Genomic DNA, 16,689 nt, shown 5'->3' on the forward strand with positions numbered 1-16,689 from the left:
CTATGTAATAAAACAGAGTGTTTGTGGCCAAGTTCAACACATCACGTTTGCCTTGGCCGAGTGGTAATTAAGACAGTATTCCACTATAACCACCAATTAAGAAACTTTGTACAAGTTGTTCCACATGCTTGAATATTGGTCCATTTAAAAAAAAAAATGAATCTTTACATACTATATCTGCTATCTAGACAACTCTCAACATCATTTTCAATCAGCCAAACTTTCAAAATGGCTGACCAATCAGATGCACTTCCTCAAGCCAATTTGAAAGAATTTTGTAGTCTGATTGGTCAGCAGTTTGAAAGCAATGTTGAGTCATTTAGTGGATAGCACTTCCATTTAGAAACAAAAGGATCAATATTCCATTTTAATTTTGTAATCGGCAGCCACTGGAATAACACCTGGTCGACAAAAAAACAGTAAGTTCACTTGTTAAATATCGCTGAACCACTGATGTCACATTTATCAACAAATGAAGAAATAATACTTCCTGGTCTGTTAACACGTATGTCCAAAATGAACAATATGATAAGTAATGAAATCATTTCATTTTCTATCAATAAAAAAAGTCCGTTTTCTCCAATACCTAATACCAGAAACGGGAATTACTGAACATCTACATTGTAACAAGAGTGAGCGAATATTCGATACATTCTACATAGTACACCAAAATGGGATCTGCTTAGAATCTTACTTTGGCAAATGAAATTGGCAGTAGATATTACTAACAGATAGCATGTTATCAAGCCCTAATTTTGCCGCTGAAATGAGCGTTTTATTCGCTGAAAGTTGGCTAGTCGCCAAGTTATTAGCAGTAGTGAGAAGTTGAAGTCGCCGTAAGATTGTGGACCTAATCCAATTTCAAAAATGAAATCACACAACAGACGTCAAGACCCCGACTTGTTTATTGTCAGAGCTCACTTCGCACCTTGTCGCCGTATGTCAGACAGTGTTTTTACTTTGGCGCCAGACTGTATCCTCGAGTAATGATCGTGAACCTGCATATTAACGGGAAATGTTTCTGTGCACACGCATTGAAATGTGCGATTGATTTGATGAAATGTTTTACCGTGTTTAATTTATTATCAAAATCAACCAACTCATGCCAGTTTCTGTTGTTGACATTCTTCAGATACCCGTAAAACGGGCTATTGTTTCTCAAAGTGACGTGTTGTTAATACTTGGCCACATTCATTTCAGTAATGCCAGAAAATACCAATTAATACTTTAATTTTAACATAATGGCACATTATCAACTACTTAATAATATCACGTTTTTAATGAAATATACAACTGTTTTGTTTAAAATGTATTACCAGAAGTAGTATTTTACATGGAAATATTACAATTAGAACCGAATGTAAAATTCAGAATTTTTCTGATTGAACATGGAAGCTGGCTAAACGTTACGAAATGTACTGATAAATGTTCACTTCGCCAATGTTTTACAAACTTTGCCCCTATCTTCTGGGAAGGGAGTAGTCACTTCTCCTACTTTTTCAATTCTAGATTAGGGCCTGGTTATATATATATACAACACTGGACCATTGAGTTAAATAAATAATATTTACTTTACTGCATTTTGGTTACTATTATTTCTACTAAATATGATTTGTCTTTATAAATGCAAATACTGATCATTCTAGGGTATACATAGAAATGAATCTGACATCAAACAAGCAAAAGATATTTTATATGCACCATCCCACACAGGATAGCACATACCACAGCCTTTCATATGAAGCTTTGATATATCGTCAACGTCCCTAACTGCGTTATGCTTCAAATTCCGTTCACTTTGTTTTCTTGTGCACGGTTCGCGCAATCAACATCCGATTTGTTGTCATCGGCATGTCGTTCATTTATGAGGTTTTTCTTCACAGTTCAGGAACATTTTTATAAACAATAAAGTTGAGAAAAGTAAGTATCTAAATACAAAACTTTACAAACCCCTAAAACCATTAATTTCACCAAGTCATTTTTGTTTATTCCTTAAAATTACTGATATCGTGTCCACATGACTCATAGAAATTGACTTAAAATGGAGAAAGATGAATTAATATTAGGTGCGTGTCACATGACCTCACACGTGCCAGATCAACAAGGCCAAAGAATTTACTTTTTTACAATTTTTAAGACCCCTGTTGTTAGAATTTGTTTTCAATTATTATATTCGATCTGCAAAAGGTATGCTATATTTCTGTGCCTCTATTGTAGTGAATAGTATTCATAATCCATTCATAACCGTTGTAAATAATTTTGACTATATAAATTGTGTTAATTTCGAATCAATTCATTAAAAAAATATTTTATAAACTATTCGCAGGTATGAACATAATGCCTATCAGTATTGACATCAAGTGTGAGCGATGTGTGTTGATAAAACGTGGACCGGACCAGAACGCTTGATAAATTGAATTTTTCCTTTAAAAAAAATAATAAATTAAGTGTTCGGCAACTGTGCATAATTAAGAAACATATATTTTTTCACGTAGTTGCCTTGAAAATGGAAAATGACGAACCGCACATGCGCAGTAAGATACTTTTTGAAAACGCATGCACCCGGACGCAGTTAGAAACGTTGCACCCTTTCCTGTTTAACAGAGGGTGTTTCACTTTTATTTATTAGAATGGATTTGTTTTACGTCCACATTGTTGATTTTTTTACGTTACTTGATTGCAATTTATTTTGATTCACATATTGTAGCTGAAAAATGTAGAATAGTATTTCCGCAAATATCGTATTCGTGTTTTTGTCGTTAGGTGAACGCAGTTTGGGACGTCGATGGTACCAGTCGTGGTGCACTGGCTGGAACGAGAAATTTCCCAATTGGCCTACAAACGGGAATCAATCCTAGACCGATCGTGCCTCAGGCGAACACCTTGCCACTGAGCTACATCCCTTCCCGTCTATGTAATCATGGATTGTACAGACCAGTCTATAGAAAGTGAACAATGTGAATGTAGTTTAACTTTATGTACCAATTGAAACAGTCGTCTTGGATGGTCGAAACACGTACAAATGCATGATAAAACATACTTTTAGAGGTCTAGCATTTTTTCAAAGTTAGACACATGTTTCTGAGTTTTGTTTAAATCAATAAATGCAGTAGAATCGGTGGTTAAATAAAAAAAAATTCAACAAAATATAAACACATTTCTCATTAAGCGTCTTACCAAGGAATCTTACACCAGTAGCAATTTTTTTAATCCGCTTATCCGCAGTCTCATTAAAGAATACGTTTGCGTTAATAACGATTGCCTTGTATAAGGATCTAGAAAAACGAGACTACTTTTCGTTATAAGTGACGGACAAAAACCAATCAATAAGCCGATGCAGGAGCGTACTTCTGGCGCACTACTTCTGTAATGTGTAACACAAAATTGAGTTATGCAAATTTTACCGCGAGTTGACTAAAGCAATCGTAGAGAAGGGAGCAAGTTAACTTTCCCCAAAACCAACTCGCCCCCCAAAAAGTTATTAACGCGCCTCCGTGTTTGGTCAACCCGTTCCAGTGTTTTAACACTGGACAACAGTTACTCGTCCCAATTTCAGCTTTACTGGCCGTAAATAACTGTGACGAAATTAAAAATGGACGCCCACAACTTTGGTGTGACATTTTATTCATTAATGTTATAGTGAAACTCCGCTATTACGATCACTTATTAAAACTGGGCTTTTTTTTTCTGGGGAGATCCTTATATCGGATCTAACCAATAATCTACTATACAGTGAACTGTTTAGTTCATCAAGATAAACGTCTCCGGCACGATATTTATTATTGTGATGTTTATTACTGTGCCGTAACTCCAATAAATGTCAAAATGTTAAAAAACGGACCGTAGATGTTTACCTTGGTGAACTATGAACTGTTAAGATGTACATGAGTTTGTCCCATAGTTGTATACAATAGTGAACAATTAAAGTTTGTTTTGTTTAACGACACCACTAGAGCACATTGACTTATTAATCATCGGCTATTGAATCTCAAACATTTGGTAATTTTTACATATAGTCTTAGAGAGGAAACCCGCCATTTTTTTTTCGTTAGTAGCAAGGGATCTTTTATATTATGCAAAATCCCACAGACAGGATAGCACATACCACGGTCTTTGACATACCAGTCGTGGTGCACTGGCTGGAACGAGAAGTAAGCCAAATGCCAATGGGCCCACCGACGGGGATCGATCCGAGACCGACCGCGCATCAAGCGAGCGCTTTACCACTGGGATACGTCCCATCCCAATATTGAATACAGATCGAAAATGCTATCGACAGACAACGATGTCTTGAAGATCATGGGATGATGGGTGTTTATTGCCACAAATATAGTGGGAATGTGCGACTTCTTGGTCACGTGATTAACTAAGTTCTAACGTTTTGTCATGAGCAAAACACCCATCAGTTAACATTGCAGATGTTACCCATCATTCCATACACTGATACAGTCTTACTTTAAAATTCTTATTGCAGTACAACACCTTGCATAGGTTGGTTGACTAGTTCCAACTTATCTGTGCCTGTTTGATTACAGCAAACGACAACTGTTTAAATACTCGTTAATTGCTCACTACTGTAACAATTTACACCTGGTCAGGTCAAGTCATAGAGTTTAACGTACACATTCAGAGCAAGCTGTTGTAGCGCACGCCTGTCCTGGGCGCTGGTGTCTGCCTCAAATCTAATATATTATACTTTGAACAAAATAAAATGCACACACACCTGCCATTCTCCATCAGCTTTTAGCTGTGGTCTTAGACCACCTACTATGCACCCCTACTAGTTACCGGCGGTCGTTAGTTAGTGTCGTAGGTCAGACTACCTTTACCCGTGGAGGAAGTTCTAAATTTAACTATAAAAATTATAGTGGACGAATTATCCAAGAAATTTGTTTGGTTGTGGACGAATCGTCTCAAGTTCAACAGTTGACGAATTTTAATGGACGAATCGTCTGTGGACGAATCATCTGCATCCCAAATGCACTCGAGGGACGAGTTAACCAACCACGGGGACGAGTTGTCCAGTAACTGGGGCGAGTTTGTTTTTGCTCTGTCTGGCTGAACTCGGCCCTTAATATGTATATTGTGTGAGTAAAATAATGACGATACTTGCGCAATCATGTTACGAATGCAAGTCGTTCGATGTATAACAAGGGGGAAATAACTCTATGTTGCAAAGACCACGTTTGTTTATTTCATTTTCAGTCATCGTTATGATCATCATATTTTGATAGGTCCTCTAAATGAGAAGGTTTTTACTTTATCATTTATGTTATGGGTACCAGACGTTTCGATGCCAAACCGGTTTGTCTGCCCCACCCCCTTCAGCGAATTGTCAGTTTGTTCCCAACTATTCGTCAGTCCACTACCTATCGTCCCCACAGAGTGACAGAGAAGGTTACTAGTCATTTCGTACCTACTTTTTACCATCTCGTACCATAATGGTACCATAATGTTTGGTCATTTCGTACCATGTAGTGGTTTCATACTCGGTATCTTATTTTTGTCATGATATGCCACTTCTTATTTTTAATGTTTACGAATAAACGTTGACGTGTAAAGATACCTTGTAAAGTGAGCAAAGGTTTAAATGAACATATGTATATTGCCACAGATTATCATTTCATATGATACGAGACTCCCCCACCATCTTATATAGGCTTACATCCTTAGCCCACTGTCGACAGATTCTCTGCCTATGCTTGCCTTATTGCTGTTGGATAAACAATCATTATAATCAACAGTCACATCAGTATCGATGTAGAATATCACTATGTGGTCTAGTCTATGATTAAGTATAACAAAATATACACGATCTTGAAATCATTATAACTTTATTTCACAGTAATCAGTAATTCAACATTTTACTATCTATCAGTCAACTAAGCTGCACAATAAATGATTGAGGTACGAAATGACTTTGGTACGAAATGATCAAGGTACGAAATGACCAAACAGACATGGTACGAAATACGAAATAACCATGGTACGAAATAACCATGGTACGAAATGACTATGGTACGAAATTACCAAATAACTATGCTACGAAATGACCAGGGTACGAAATGACTTGGGTACGAAATGGTAAAATTGGGTACGAAATTACTATGGTACGAATTGACTGGTTACCACAGAGAACGCCTTTTAAAAATGCTTTTTTCATACTATGAAATTTACTACAAATTCAGTACAAGTTATTTATTTCTCAGCAGATTATTTTGTAACTTGCACACAAAAATAGTAATTTTTTTTTTAGCAGGATGGGATATATAGACTAGTTATCTAGTCATTTGTTATTTGGTTATGTGGTCTTTACGGCAGATACCAGTGGACTACTGTATCCTTAAATAAATTACAAATTATGGATAGACTAATCAAATAATTGAGGGTGTGCTTAAAAGGCTCATGATCATCCTCATGGTTTGTTTAGTCTGCATGGCCTATGTCTTTTATGTATTGTCAAATAGACCACATTAAAAAAACATGTGCTATATGTTTTAAAAATAATTCTAATACAACTGTCACATGCCATTAGTTAATTTTCGTGATAAATCGGACAATAGATGTACACTGTCATGGACAACCAGGATTTATCACGATGACAAAATTCCGAAAACTCATCCGATATGTATATTAATTCTGTGCCTTCCATTGTATATAAATGTTGTTGTAAAATATAATTTTCAAAAATATTACTAACTTCATATCAAAATGATGTTATTGTTATTATTTTATTATTTCATGCCATTGTAATTTTTAACACTTCGTGATAGCAACAATGAACACCCACCTTCCCCTGCTATTCTTGTCTGTGTTCCTAAAATGGCACAAGCAGGTTCAGCAGAAATAACTCACAATCTGAAGTACACCATTTTTGTTTAGAACATATATACTCTTTGGGACAATAACATTGATAAAGAAGACCAAATGGAATGACTATTGATTTTGTAAACACAATTTTAAACAACATTAACTTCTTTAAAATATTGCAACATTTTGAAAAACTCACGAAAATAATGCTTACCATTTCGTAAATAAATATTATTTTATGTATTTATAAAAACAACAAGTGAAAATATGCTAGTAAAAGTTATAAAGTTGTAGACCTACCCCATCAACGTGGTTCTTAGCCAGAATTAATCCAGGTGAATTCTTCGAAATAATTCAATATGAGATCGAAACACCAATTCACAAATGTAAATTCTAATCATATGCATATGTTTTGCAACACAAATTAACAGCAAACAGAACAATATTTTTAGTGTATCGTGTATTACAATAAATCATGTTAAAAATACAGACTACAATACTAATAAATTTGCCTTTGCTTCACTCCTAAGTCAGTAACGTGTTAAAGGAAAAGTAAAGTAAAGTTTGTTTTATTTAACAACGCCGCTAGAGCACATTGATTTTTTATCTTATCATCGGCTATTGGACGTCAAACATATGGTCATTCTGACACTGTTTTTTTTTAGAGGAAACCTGCTGTCGCCACATAGGCTACTCTTTTTTACAACAGGCAGCAAGGGATCTTTTATTTGCGCTTCCCACAGGCAGGATAGCACAAACCATGGCCTTTGTTGAACCAGTTATGGATCACTGGTCGGTGCAAGTGGTTTACACCTACCCATTAAGCCTTGCGGAGCACTCACTCAGTGTTTGGAGTCGGTATCTGGATTAAAAATCCCATGCCTCGACTGGGATCCGAACCCAGTACCTACCAGCCTGTAGACTAATGGCCTGCCACGACGCCACCGAGGCCGGTTCATTGTCAAAGGAAAGAAAAAAAAAAAATATATATATATATATATATATATATATATATATTACATCATAATTTTACTTTCTACAAGCATTTTCATTGAATATTGTAAATGAGGAGAAAAGATAATTAGGTTTTTAAAATTTGTGAGATTTCTTTAATAAAACAGGGCCGTAGCTAGCGGGGGGAGGGGGGGGGGGGGAGGCGGCAAAGGGGGCATGTGCAAAAATTATAAACAGTCACCTGGGTTGGACATTGTTGAATTCAACAGAGGAATGCTGTAAATGGACTGCTGAGGAGGACATCCAAAATAAATATTATTTCAGTTAAGGTAAATTACCCTACAGACTACTCCAACGACAATGTCATAGTCTGATGGCATATGCACCTGTTGCACAACACACACACACCCCACACCACACCAGTGTGTACTGGCCTGGTCAGAGTATTTACACTAGGGAAACATGTAGCACAATAGTAGAGCACTCGACTAAGGTATGATCAATTGTCCTCAAGTGATAAACCTGGATCGAATCACCTTGGCGGATCGGATCCATTCAACTGATTGTTTTTTTCTCATTCCATCCAGTGCACAACAACTGGTCAAAGGCCGTGGTATGTGCTTTCCTTGTTTGTAGGAAAGTGCATATGAAAGATCCCTTGCTGCATTAAGAAAAGTGCAGTGGGTTTTCTCTGATGACTACATGTCAGAATTACCACATTTGACATCCAATAGCCAATGATTAATTAATCAGTGTGCTCTAGTGGTGTCGTTAAACAAAACAAACCTTTAAATTTGATAAACCCATTATTTTTCTGGGCATCAAAGGCTTTGGTATACATACATGTGTATACTAGCTGTTCTAATTGGAAAATGCATTTTGAAATTAATATCCTTTGCTGCATGTTTGGTATGCATGTAGACAATGTGCCAACATCAGGAATCCTCTTTTTCTTTCAACCAAATGTTGAAATATCCAAGACTAATTAGATTTCACTGAGAATCAATCATTTCCAGTAGCATCATGTCGGCAAAATCATGGCACCTAAAGTCCATTAATATACCAATTATCATGCAACATACACCATTACAATGAGTACCCCCCCCCCCCCCCCCCAAAAAAAAACAAAAAAAAACAAAAAAGTTTTCATTTGGTTCCAATGATCACTGGGTACAAAACCAAAAAAGTGTTTTCATTAACAAATTTTAATCCTGTGGCCAGATTATTCACATATATATATAATTACTCGCCAAATAGAATGTTGTAGTTTAAAAGCACAGTTTGTTTTCATTGTTAAGTGTTTTTTACATAACCAAGGTTACCCATTCATACAGATCTCATGCCCCATGTCTTTATAGACCGGTTTAACTGTGAAGGACAATGCTATTAACATCTTTATTATTTTCAGTTACAAGTGTATGCAGACAACAATTAAGGTTTTAAAGGCTGCCTCAAGTTAGAAGTAAACAGACTTTTACTGTAGCCGATATTGCAATGGATGCGTCAACGACAGAAAAAATGGAGAAAGAAATTCTTCCATTTTTGAACAGATCAGCAAGACCTGACGTAAAAAGCATTGCCTTGGAATACTTCCTTGGTATGACTGGATCTGAAGATGGCAGAAAATTCATTGCCAGTGGTAACGGCTACCTTGGGGCAATCGTCTCCCTTACAACCGACAGTCAGCAAGGCATCGCCAAAAGTGCCTACTTCTCGTTAGTGAACTTGATGACTGAGGAAGACACTGCCTGGTATGTACTGAATATGAAGGAATACCCAAACTTGTGTTTGAGCTTATTGCAGTATGTTGTGAAACCAGACAGCGACCATGCAGACATTGTCGCATCCATACTGTCGAACATGACACGGAGTCAGAGATGTGCGGTTAAGGTGGCAGAAGTTGTTTCCGCATGCACGGACAACGACCAATGTGTCAGTTTAGAGAAAATAATTCAGACGTTTTGTAAGTTGGAGCACAACCCGAAGGCAAACCTTCACTATGTCGCGACGATATTGATGAACTTGACGCAGGTACCAACAGTGCGACATAAAATGATGGACAAACAAAGACTACTTTTACAAAGGTTGCTGCCGTTTACAGAGTTCTCCGATTCCAAGATTCGACGGGCTGGGATTATTGGTGTACTTAAAAACTGCTGCTTTGAAACAGGTAACCATGGCAATTCTGAGCGAAGTAAAGTGCATTTAAGATACATGTTTACATTTGACTTACTGAAATCTGTTGGCCATTATAAATGGGATATTCCCATTGGCTAGGAGCACCACTACAGAGTTATACTTTCAAAATAACTGAGTGAGTTGTGATTTATGAATCGACATAAACCCAGGAGCAGTAATACTTCTTGAAGTGAATCATATGGCATGGTTACATGTATATTGGTAAAATACTGCACATCGATCACTAATATAGAACAGGGCTCAACCTTAGCGGTAGCCCAAGGTGTTTTAGCTACCAAATGTTTGCTTGGGCTACCAGATGTCTAAACTTGGTAGTCCACCGGGCTACCATATATTTATTTTACACATCCAGTTACTCCGCAATCAACATATACAAGTGTATATTTCACGGTATATTTCTCATGATTTAAAAAAAAACCTAAAACATGTTTAAATAAAAATAAATGATTTTAATATTTTCTCTCTTTTTTTTATTAATGTATTAAAATTATGGGGCTACCAGTTTTTGCTGGGGCTACCAGATTTTATAACCTGGTAGCTTGGTTGGCTACCACTGAAAAATGTTAAGGTCAAGGTTGATCATGATGGCCACTATCATACATCCTTCATGTGCTTACAATCCACATAAACGTAAATTAAGGAGAAATACTGTATGGCCGTAATGTTGTATTAATTAGTCTTTTCTATATCTACACTGTCATACTTCATAGTAATGGTAATCTGTTTTTGAGCTGGGTGGGATTTAGCTCAGTCTGTCGCAGGATCGAACCACCTTGGCAGATCCATTCAACTGATTGGGTCTTTCTCGTTCCAACCAGTGCACCACAACTGGTCAAAGGCTGTAGTATGTGCCCTCCTGTCTGTGGGAAAGTGCATATAAAAAGATCCCTTGCTGCATTAAGAAAAATATAGTGGGTTTCCTCTGATGATTACGAGTCAGAATTACCAAATGTTTGACATCCAATTGAATAGCCGATGATTAATCAATCAATATGTGCTCTAGTGGTGTCATTAAACAAAACACACTTTATTTTGAGCAGATTTCCATGAGTGGTTGCTAGGGGACCATGTTGATATTCTTCCTCGACTGCTGTTGCCGCTGGCAGGTCCGGAAGAGTTTGACGACGATGATATGGAGAAACTCCCCGATGACTTGCAGTACCTTCCCCCAGACAAACAAAGAGAGTCTGACCCCGACATTCGCAAAATGCTAATAGAAGCCATAACACAGGTACTGAGAGACTTCCAATACTTGGAGAGATATATCAGAATGACTATAACTATGACTATATAAGTGACACTTTACTGCATTAATTTTTTTTCAAAATTGTATTATTTTGTCATGTCAGGTAAATACAAAATTACAAATGTTATCATTTGATATATTTCATAGATTTTAATATCTCTCATGTTTGTTTAGTTGCATATTGTTAACATGTCCTCCTTCAGATAATTAGAACTGTGGTACCTAACTAAAATATAAAAACAATAGATATGAACCGTTTTTAGCAAATGATGTATAAATATATATACATGTAGTCTAGGCAATCTGTAATAGCAACAACAAAACACAGTAGTCGATATTGATGTTTATTTTCCAGGGTTCAACATAAAAAACCCTATAAAATATAAAAATGGTACACAGTATTAACCTGCGTCATGCAAAGTACTTTACTTTCATAAATAATATATGTACACAATGTTTTAGTTCGTAACAATCGATATTAATCAATATTGTAGTTTGTAACAAAGGTTCAACATATGGTACATAAAATGAAATTACATCCATTGTAATTAAATTTATACATGTTACCGAAGCTTCTATATATAGCAAAGAAGACTTCAGCAGTTTAAGGTCTTTATTCAGGGATCACCTGGAGGGATGTGAAGATCCCGATGTTTATAAAAACATTCGCACACAAATATATATCTCTATAACGACCCGACTGTGGGTCAGGTCGTTTGAATAATGATGCTGGTTGTGCTACATCATTGATAACCTGTGCTGTTAATAAGTGTGCCTTGCAGAACTTGATCAACTATAAAACTCGCAATGCTGAAAACCACCTGTCTTGCTTGAATGTTTAAAAGTCTCTGACTCCAGAGAACACCAGGTAACAAAAGAAACAATAGATGAGCTTACTACTGAACGATTACCTGGCCTGGACACTGAGTTGAGGGTGAACACAACCCAAGCTGACAATACCAAAGACAGAGGAAAACAATAGAAACAAAATAAGAAACAGCTTTGCACTATTAGAGTTAGAAAGAATAAAATATATGTAAACTGTTTTAAAATTGTAGTGTATGTGATATGCAATTTCATACATAATATACATAATATAGCATACATAATATAGCATACATAATATAACATACATACAAGATATCCATTATAATAATTTGAAGAACGTTAACGTGTTAATATGCATTTTCCACCTACCAGGTATATGGACCTGCTTCCAACAGGTCAATTCCGTTAGCAATATTCTTTATTCTTTTTCACCTGCATATTAAAAATACATACCTTAAAAATCAAATATCAAAACAATACTACAATACAATAAAAAAAACTAAAGTACATTGGTTACAAAAGCATGGTAATTCAAACCACTGTAAATTTAAATATATTATACAAAACTCCTTAAAAGAAATGAAAAATACTATTAAATCAAAACGCACTAACCTGATGACAACCCGATCCGACAACACCCAGTGATAAGTGACAACGTTTCCCCCAACACACGCGTCTATTTATGTAACTACACGACAGACAAATCTTGCACGTGCAATAAGCTGCAATGCTACGGGTTTGTGCAGTTAGTGTTATCTATGCTGCACGCTGTATGTCGATTTTGTACCCGATAGTGCAATCAACAAATCGTATTTTCTAAATTTACATTATACTTAGTTGCAGCCAACATATTACTAAAACATTAAACATAAAACTATGTACATAAATAACCCTCCCCCTTAATAAACCATCTACCACAAATCTATGCTAAAATATATGATATACCCATCACAAATTGCAAAAATAATGAAATTAACAAAGGTTTACGCAGAATTTAGTCAGGAATAACATTAAAAAGGCAGAAAAATATAGTTAGTGGAACAGTATAGTAATTTGGCTTAATGTTAAGGTAGTCAGGCTATGACATAATCAATATGTACATTGCAATACAAGTCGGAATTTAATTATTTTGTTACTAGGTTTTGTTGGTCAATACAGATTTAATATACTAATGTATGTGTGCACATGTGTATGTGTTGGTGTGTATGTATGTGTGCACATAGTCGGGGGACATTTTGTTCAGTAACATGTTTGACATTTATACCAGTGTTTACATAAATCTCAAGATGTGCTTTGCTCTGAATTTTACCCTGGTTATTTATATATGTCAGTGGTGTAGGAAGGTGCCAAAAGTAGGTGTGTGGGCACACACACACACACACACACAGAGAGAGAGAGAGAGAGAGAGAGAGAGAGACAGACAGAGAGAGAGACAGACAGACAGACAGACAGCAAGCAAGCACACACACACACACACACACACACACACTATCGCTGCCACTTTCTATGCCTATGTATACATACTTCTCATCTGTTTTCAGCTTTGTGCAACTAGAGCAGGTAGAAAACACATCAAAGATAAAAACACGTACGTGATTATGCGAGAACTCCACAAGTGGGAAAAGGACAAGGGCTGCGACATTGCCATCAGCAAGCTCATTGATGTCCTCATAGCAGATGAGCCGCCGGAGGGAATGGACAACTTGAAGGAAATGCAGATTCCCGACAAACTGAAAGTCATGTTGGACGAAGAATACGCCAAAACACAGGCAGAAATAGAGGACTCCATAAAACAAGAAATGGAAACAGAAAATGTTATTGCTACTGAAAAAAGCTGAAGTGGCAGTTAAATAAAATGAAAAGTTTGTGTAAAATTTGTTATGTTTCACGACACCACTCAAGCACATTGAACAAGAAATAGCTCAGTGGACCCACCAATGGGAATCAATCCTAGACCGACCGTGTATCAGACGAGCACTCTACCACTGGGCTACACCCTGCCTTCATGTCACACCATAACACTATTTTTGTTGCACCACTCCATGGATGAATGAATTATTATTATTATGGGATGGGAAACTATCTTAAAACAGACATTTAGGCACATGTGCAGGAAATTGTACTGGGGGGATATATACTGTGTCCAGCTACATGTTTATGGGGTGGGTCGTGTCATGCTCCCACAGAAAAAATAGAGATAAAAAGTTTGCTTGAAACGGCGGTGTGTGTGTGTGTGTGTGTGTTTTCCAACCCACTAAACCCCCTTGGCAGTTGGGCTGGGTCAACAGTGAAACTCAATTTGTGACTGTAAAACCAGCATTAAAATAATCAAATACAGTAGTTATTCACCCAGAGACTGCAGCTTTAAAACCAGGTGAACATAAATATAAAAAATATTAATGTGTTCATTCTGTCAGTGTATGGTAACTCCACCTCCACTGGCATCAATATTGTCATGAATCGTCGTTAAATGAATCTGTGAATAAGAGATGGTGTTTATAATTTTTTAAATGCCAAGCCACCAGTGTTGGGAAATATTGTTTGGCCCATAGCATGGAGGCCCTTGACATTCTATTGAAAAATAAGACCTTTATGTGTAAAATATTTTAATATTTATTGATATTAACAGAGGTATTAATTGCTGTTTTTTGTGGGCGGTGTGTGGGTGGGGTGGTGTATGTAGACTTGTCCCCCATGGACGATGGGCTACATAGGATCTTCGTGCACTTTCCCACAACTACTACATTTGTTTTTTTAGAAACCCTAAATGTCCTGAACACGAAACTAACTGGTAACAGAAAAAATTGGGATCCACTACTCATTTGTCACCAGTATTTGAGGGTACCCTAATTTAAAAAACAAACAAATTTGTTTACGTCAGGCCATAATCGGTACCGTCTAATGATTGGGCACCGAAATGCCCACACATGCGCCAGTGGCATGTATTATATATATTAAGTCAAAGCCTATGGTCTACTGGAACACATGCCATGCTGTAACGACGGAAATCTGCCTAAATGCTATGACTTTGTCATTATTAAGTGACCCTACCCCAATTTCCATAATATATACCAATTCCTATTTTTAAAAAGTTTCCCAAGAACATCAGATGTCTGCCACCTACTTGCTATATCTTCTTTGTGTTTATACTATAGTAGCTTTCATTTGATACCAATATTACCATCCTGGAATTAAAATTAAATGAGGGGTGATGTTTTGAGCATGATAGTGGTTTTCTGAATTTTACTCTCATAATCTGAAATATCAGTCTCCGATTTGGGCTCTTTAGAAAAATAGTGTTCACTTTATGTTCGAAGCTGTTTCTAAATGAACGTTTTCCAAGGAATCCGATGGTGCCAACCGATGTTTGATAAAATGTAATTATATTTTAGGGGCTAGCATGAAGCTTACACATGTATATGTAAATTGTTCTTGATTTTTTTTTTTTTTTTGGTCCGTTTAAGTTACTTCAGTGAACTAATTTTCAGAATCCAAGATGGCCACTATATTGCTCAACATTCAAAATGGCCGCTAAAATTGTGAAATAGATTTTATGATTTCACCAAATCCATTTAAATTCATCATAACATCTTTATCTTGTATATTTATTGCCACAGTATTGTTTTTTTTAACAGGTAACCATACTGAAGCAGATAAATTACTCAAAATCGTCATTTACAACAACAATATGGACCACATTACCATGATCCAAAGGGTATGTCAGCATAAGTTAAGAGTCGAAAGAGAATTCGGGCAGTTTATAATCAGCGTCAGATGGTTAATATATATATACAAGCTGCACATTAATAATACGGTAATATTGAAGAGTGTTCTAAATATAAATATATTTAATTTTGTCACATTATCTTCACGATCGGTTGAGTTACGTATATCAATGGACTGGATCGTCATCTGATGTCGAGCTATAATTTGTTTATCATCATCATCATCATCATCATCAAACAAAACTCCCCTTAGCTAATATGGCATATCATGACCAGTGATGATAGTGTCTTGCAAATTACTTAACAACTTGATATTCTAGAAACCTTTTTGTCCAGAAACGCTGCGCTATTATACGAAATGGACATGAGTGTTCCATTTTCACTCTTCCAACCATGAGTAAGGAAATCTCAACTAGGTGTATGTTGGGTTTAAACAGCTGCATGCAACTATATCACGTGCCACAAGATGCTTGCGCAGAATTGCATATTTTGTTTGGAGGCAAAGGCTTTGAAGTGTGTGAGTGTCAGTTGCCTCTGTCTCCCTTTGCAAAGGTTTAACATGACATTTCGACTTTCACCGGGTGTTTTTGCCCCTTTGAGCCAATTGTAGACCACATGTAGAATAAAATAAATCATCTTATATATATTTACGTCTGTTGACCCCAAACGTGCCATTAATGATATTACTTCTTGAATATCTCAAACATGGGACGTCCCACAAATGTTTTGGCACGGTCGTTCCAGTTGCCACATGGAAAGCCAGGCTGCAGCCAATGCCTTGACATGTGGTAGGTTATGGATGTTGATGTACCTACTAAAGTACAACGATAGCATGAGTATGTAAACATGCGATCGTCTCCGGTAGACGTGCTTGCATGGCATTAAAGAAGGGAGGAAATGTTTTATTTAACGACGCACTCAACACAT

General features: G+C 36.5%; 1 protein-coding gene across 4 annotated transcripts; it reads left to right on the forward strand.

The window, feature by feature from the left end:
• The first annotated feature begins 5,125 nt into the window (after nt 1–5,125).
• LOC121368309 (protein HGH1 homolog) lies at nt 5,126–13,904 on the forward strand. Of its 4 annotated transcripts, none has more exons than XM_041492983.1 (4): nt 5,126–5,251; nt 9,173–9,934; nt 11,004–11,194; nt 13,579–13,904. In XM_041492983.1, the coding sequence occupies exons 2-4, from the start codon at nt 9,259–9,261 to the stop codon at nt 13,873–13,875; spliced, it is 1,164 nt and encodes a 387-aa protein (XP_041348917.1). In that variant the 5' UTR covers nt 5,126–5,251; nt 9,173–9,258; the 3' UTR covers nt 13,876–13,904. The 4 variants fall into 4 exon arrangements, with proteins under 4 accessions (XP_041348917.1, XP_041348916.1, XP_041348918.1 ...); XM_041492982.1 differs by having other exon boundaries at nt 5,166–5,397; XM_041492984.1 differs by having other exon boundaries at nt 5,174–5,304.
• The last annotated feature ends 2,785 nt before the right edge of the window (nt 13,905–16,689 follow it).

The sequence above is a fragment of the Gigantopelta aegis genome, chromosome 3 (genome assembly GCF_016097555.1).
Source record: "Gigantopelta aegis isolate Gae_Host chromosome 3, Gae_host_genome, whole genome shotgun sequence".
In the NCBI taxonomy this organism is placed as follows: domain Eukaryota; kingdom Metazoa; phylum Mollusca; class Gastropoda; order Neomphalida; family Peltospiridae; genus Gigantopelta; species Gigantopelta aegis.

What these genes read in the sequence shown, in the direction of transcription:
- LOC121368309 (XM_041492983.1), top strand. Translation starts at nt 9,259, where the DNA reads ATGGATGCGTCAACGACAGAAAAAATGGAGAAAGAAATTCTTCCATTT. An exon ending in AAACTGCTGCTTTGAAACAG is followed by an intron (nt 9,935 to 11,003) that starts GTAACCATGGCA and finishes TATTTTGAGCAG; the next exon opens with ATTTCCATGAGTGGTTGCTA. An exon ending in TAATAGAAGCCATAACACAG is followed by an intron (nt 11,195 to 13,578) that starts GTACTGAGAGAC and finishes ATCTGTTTTCAG; the next exon opens with CTTTGTGCAACTAGAGCAGG.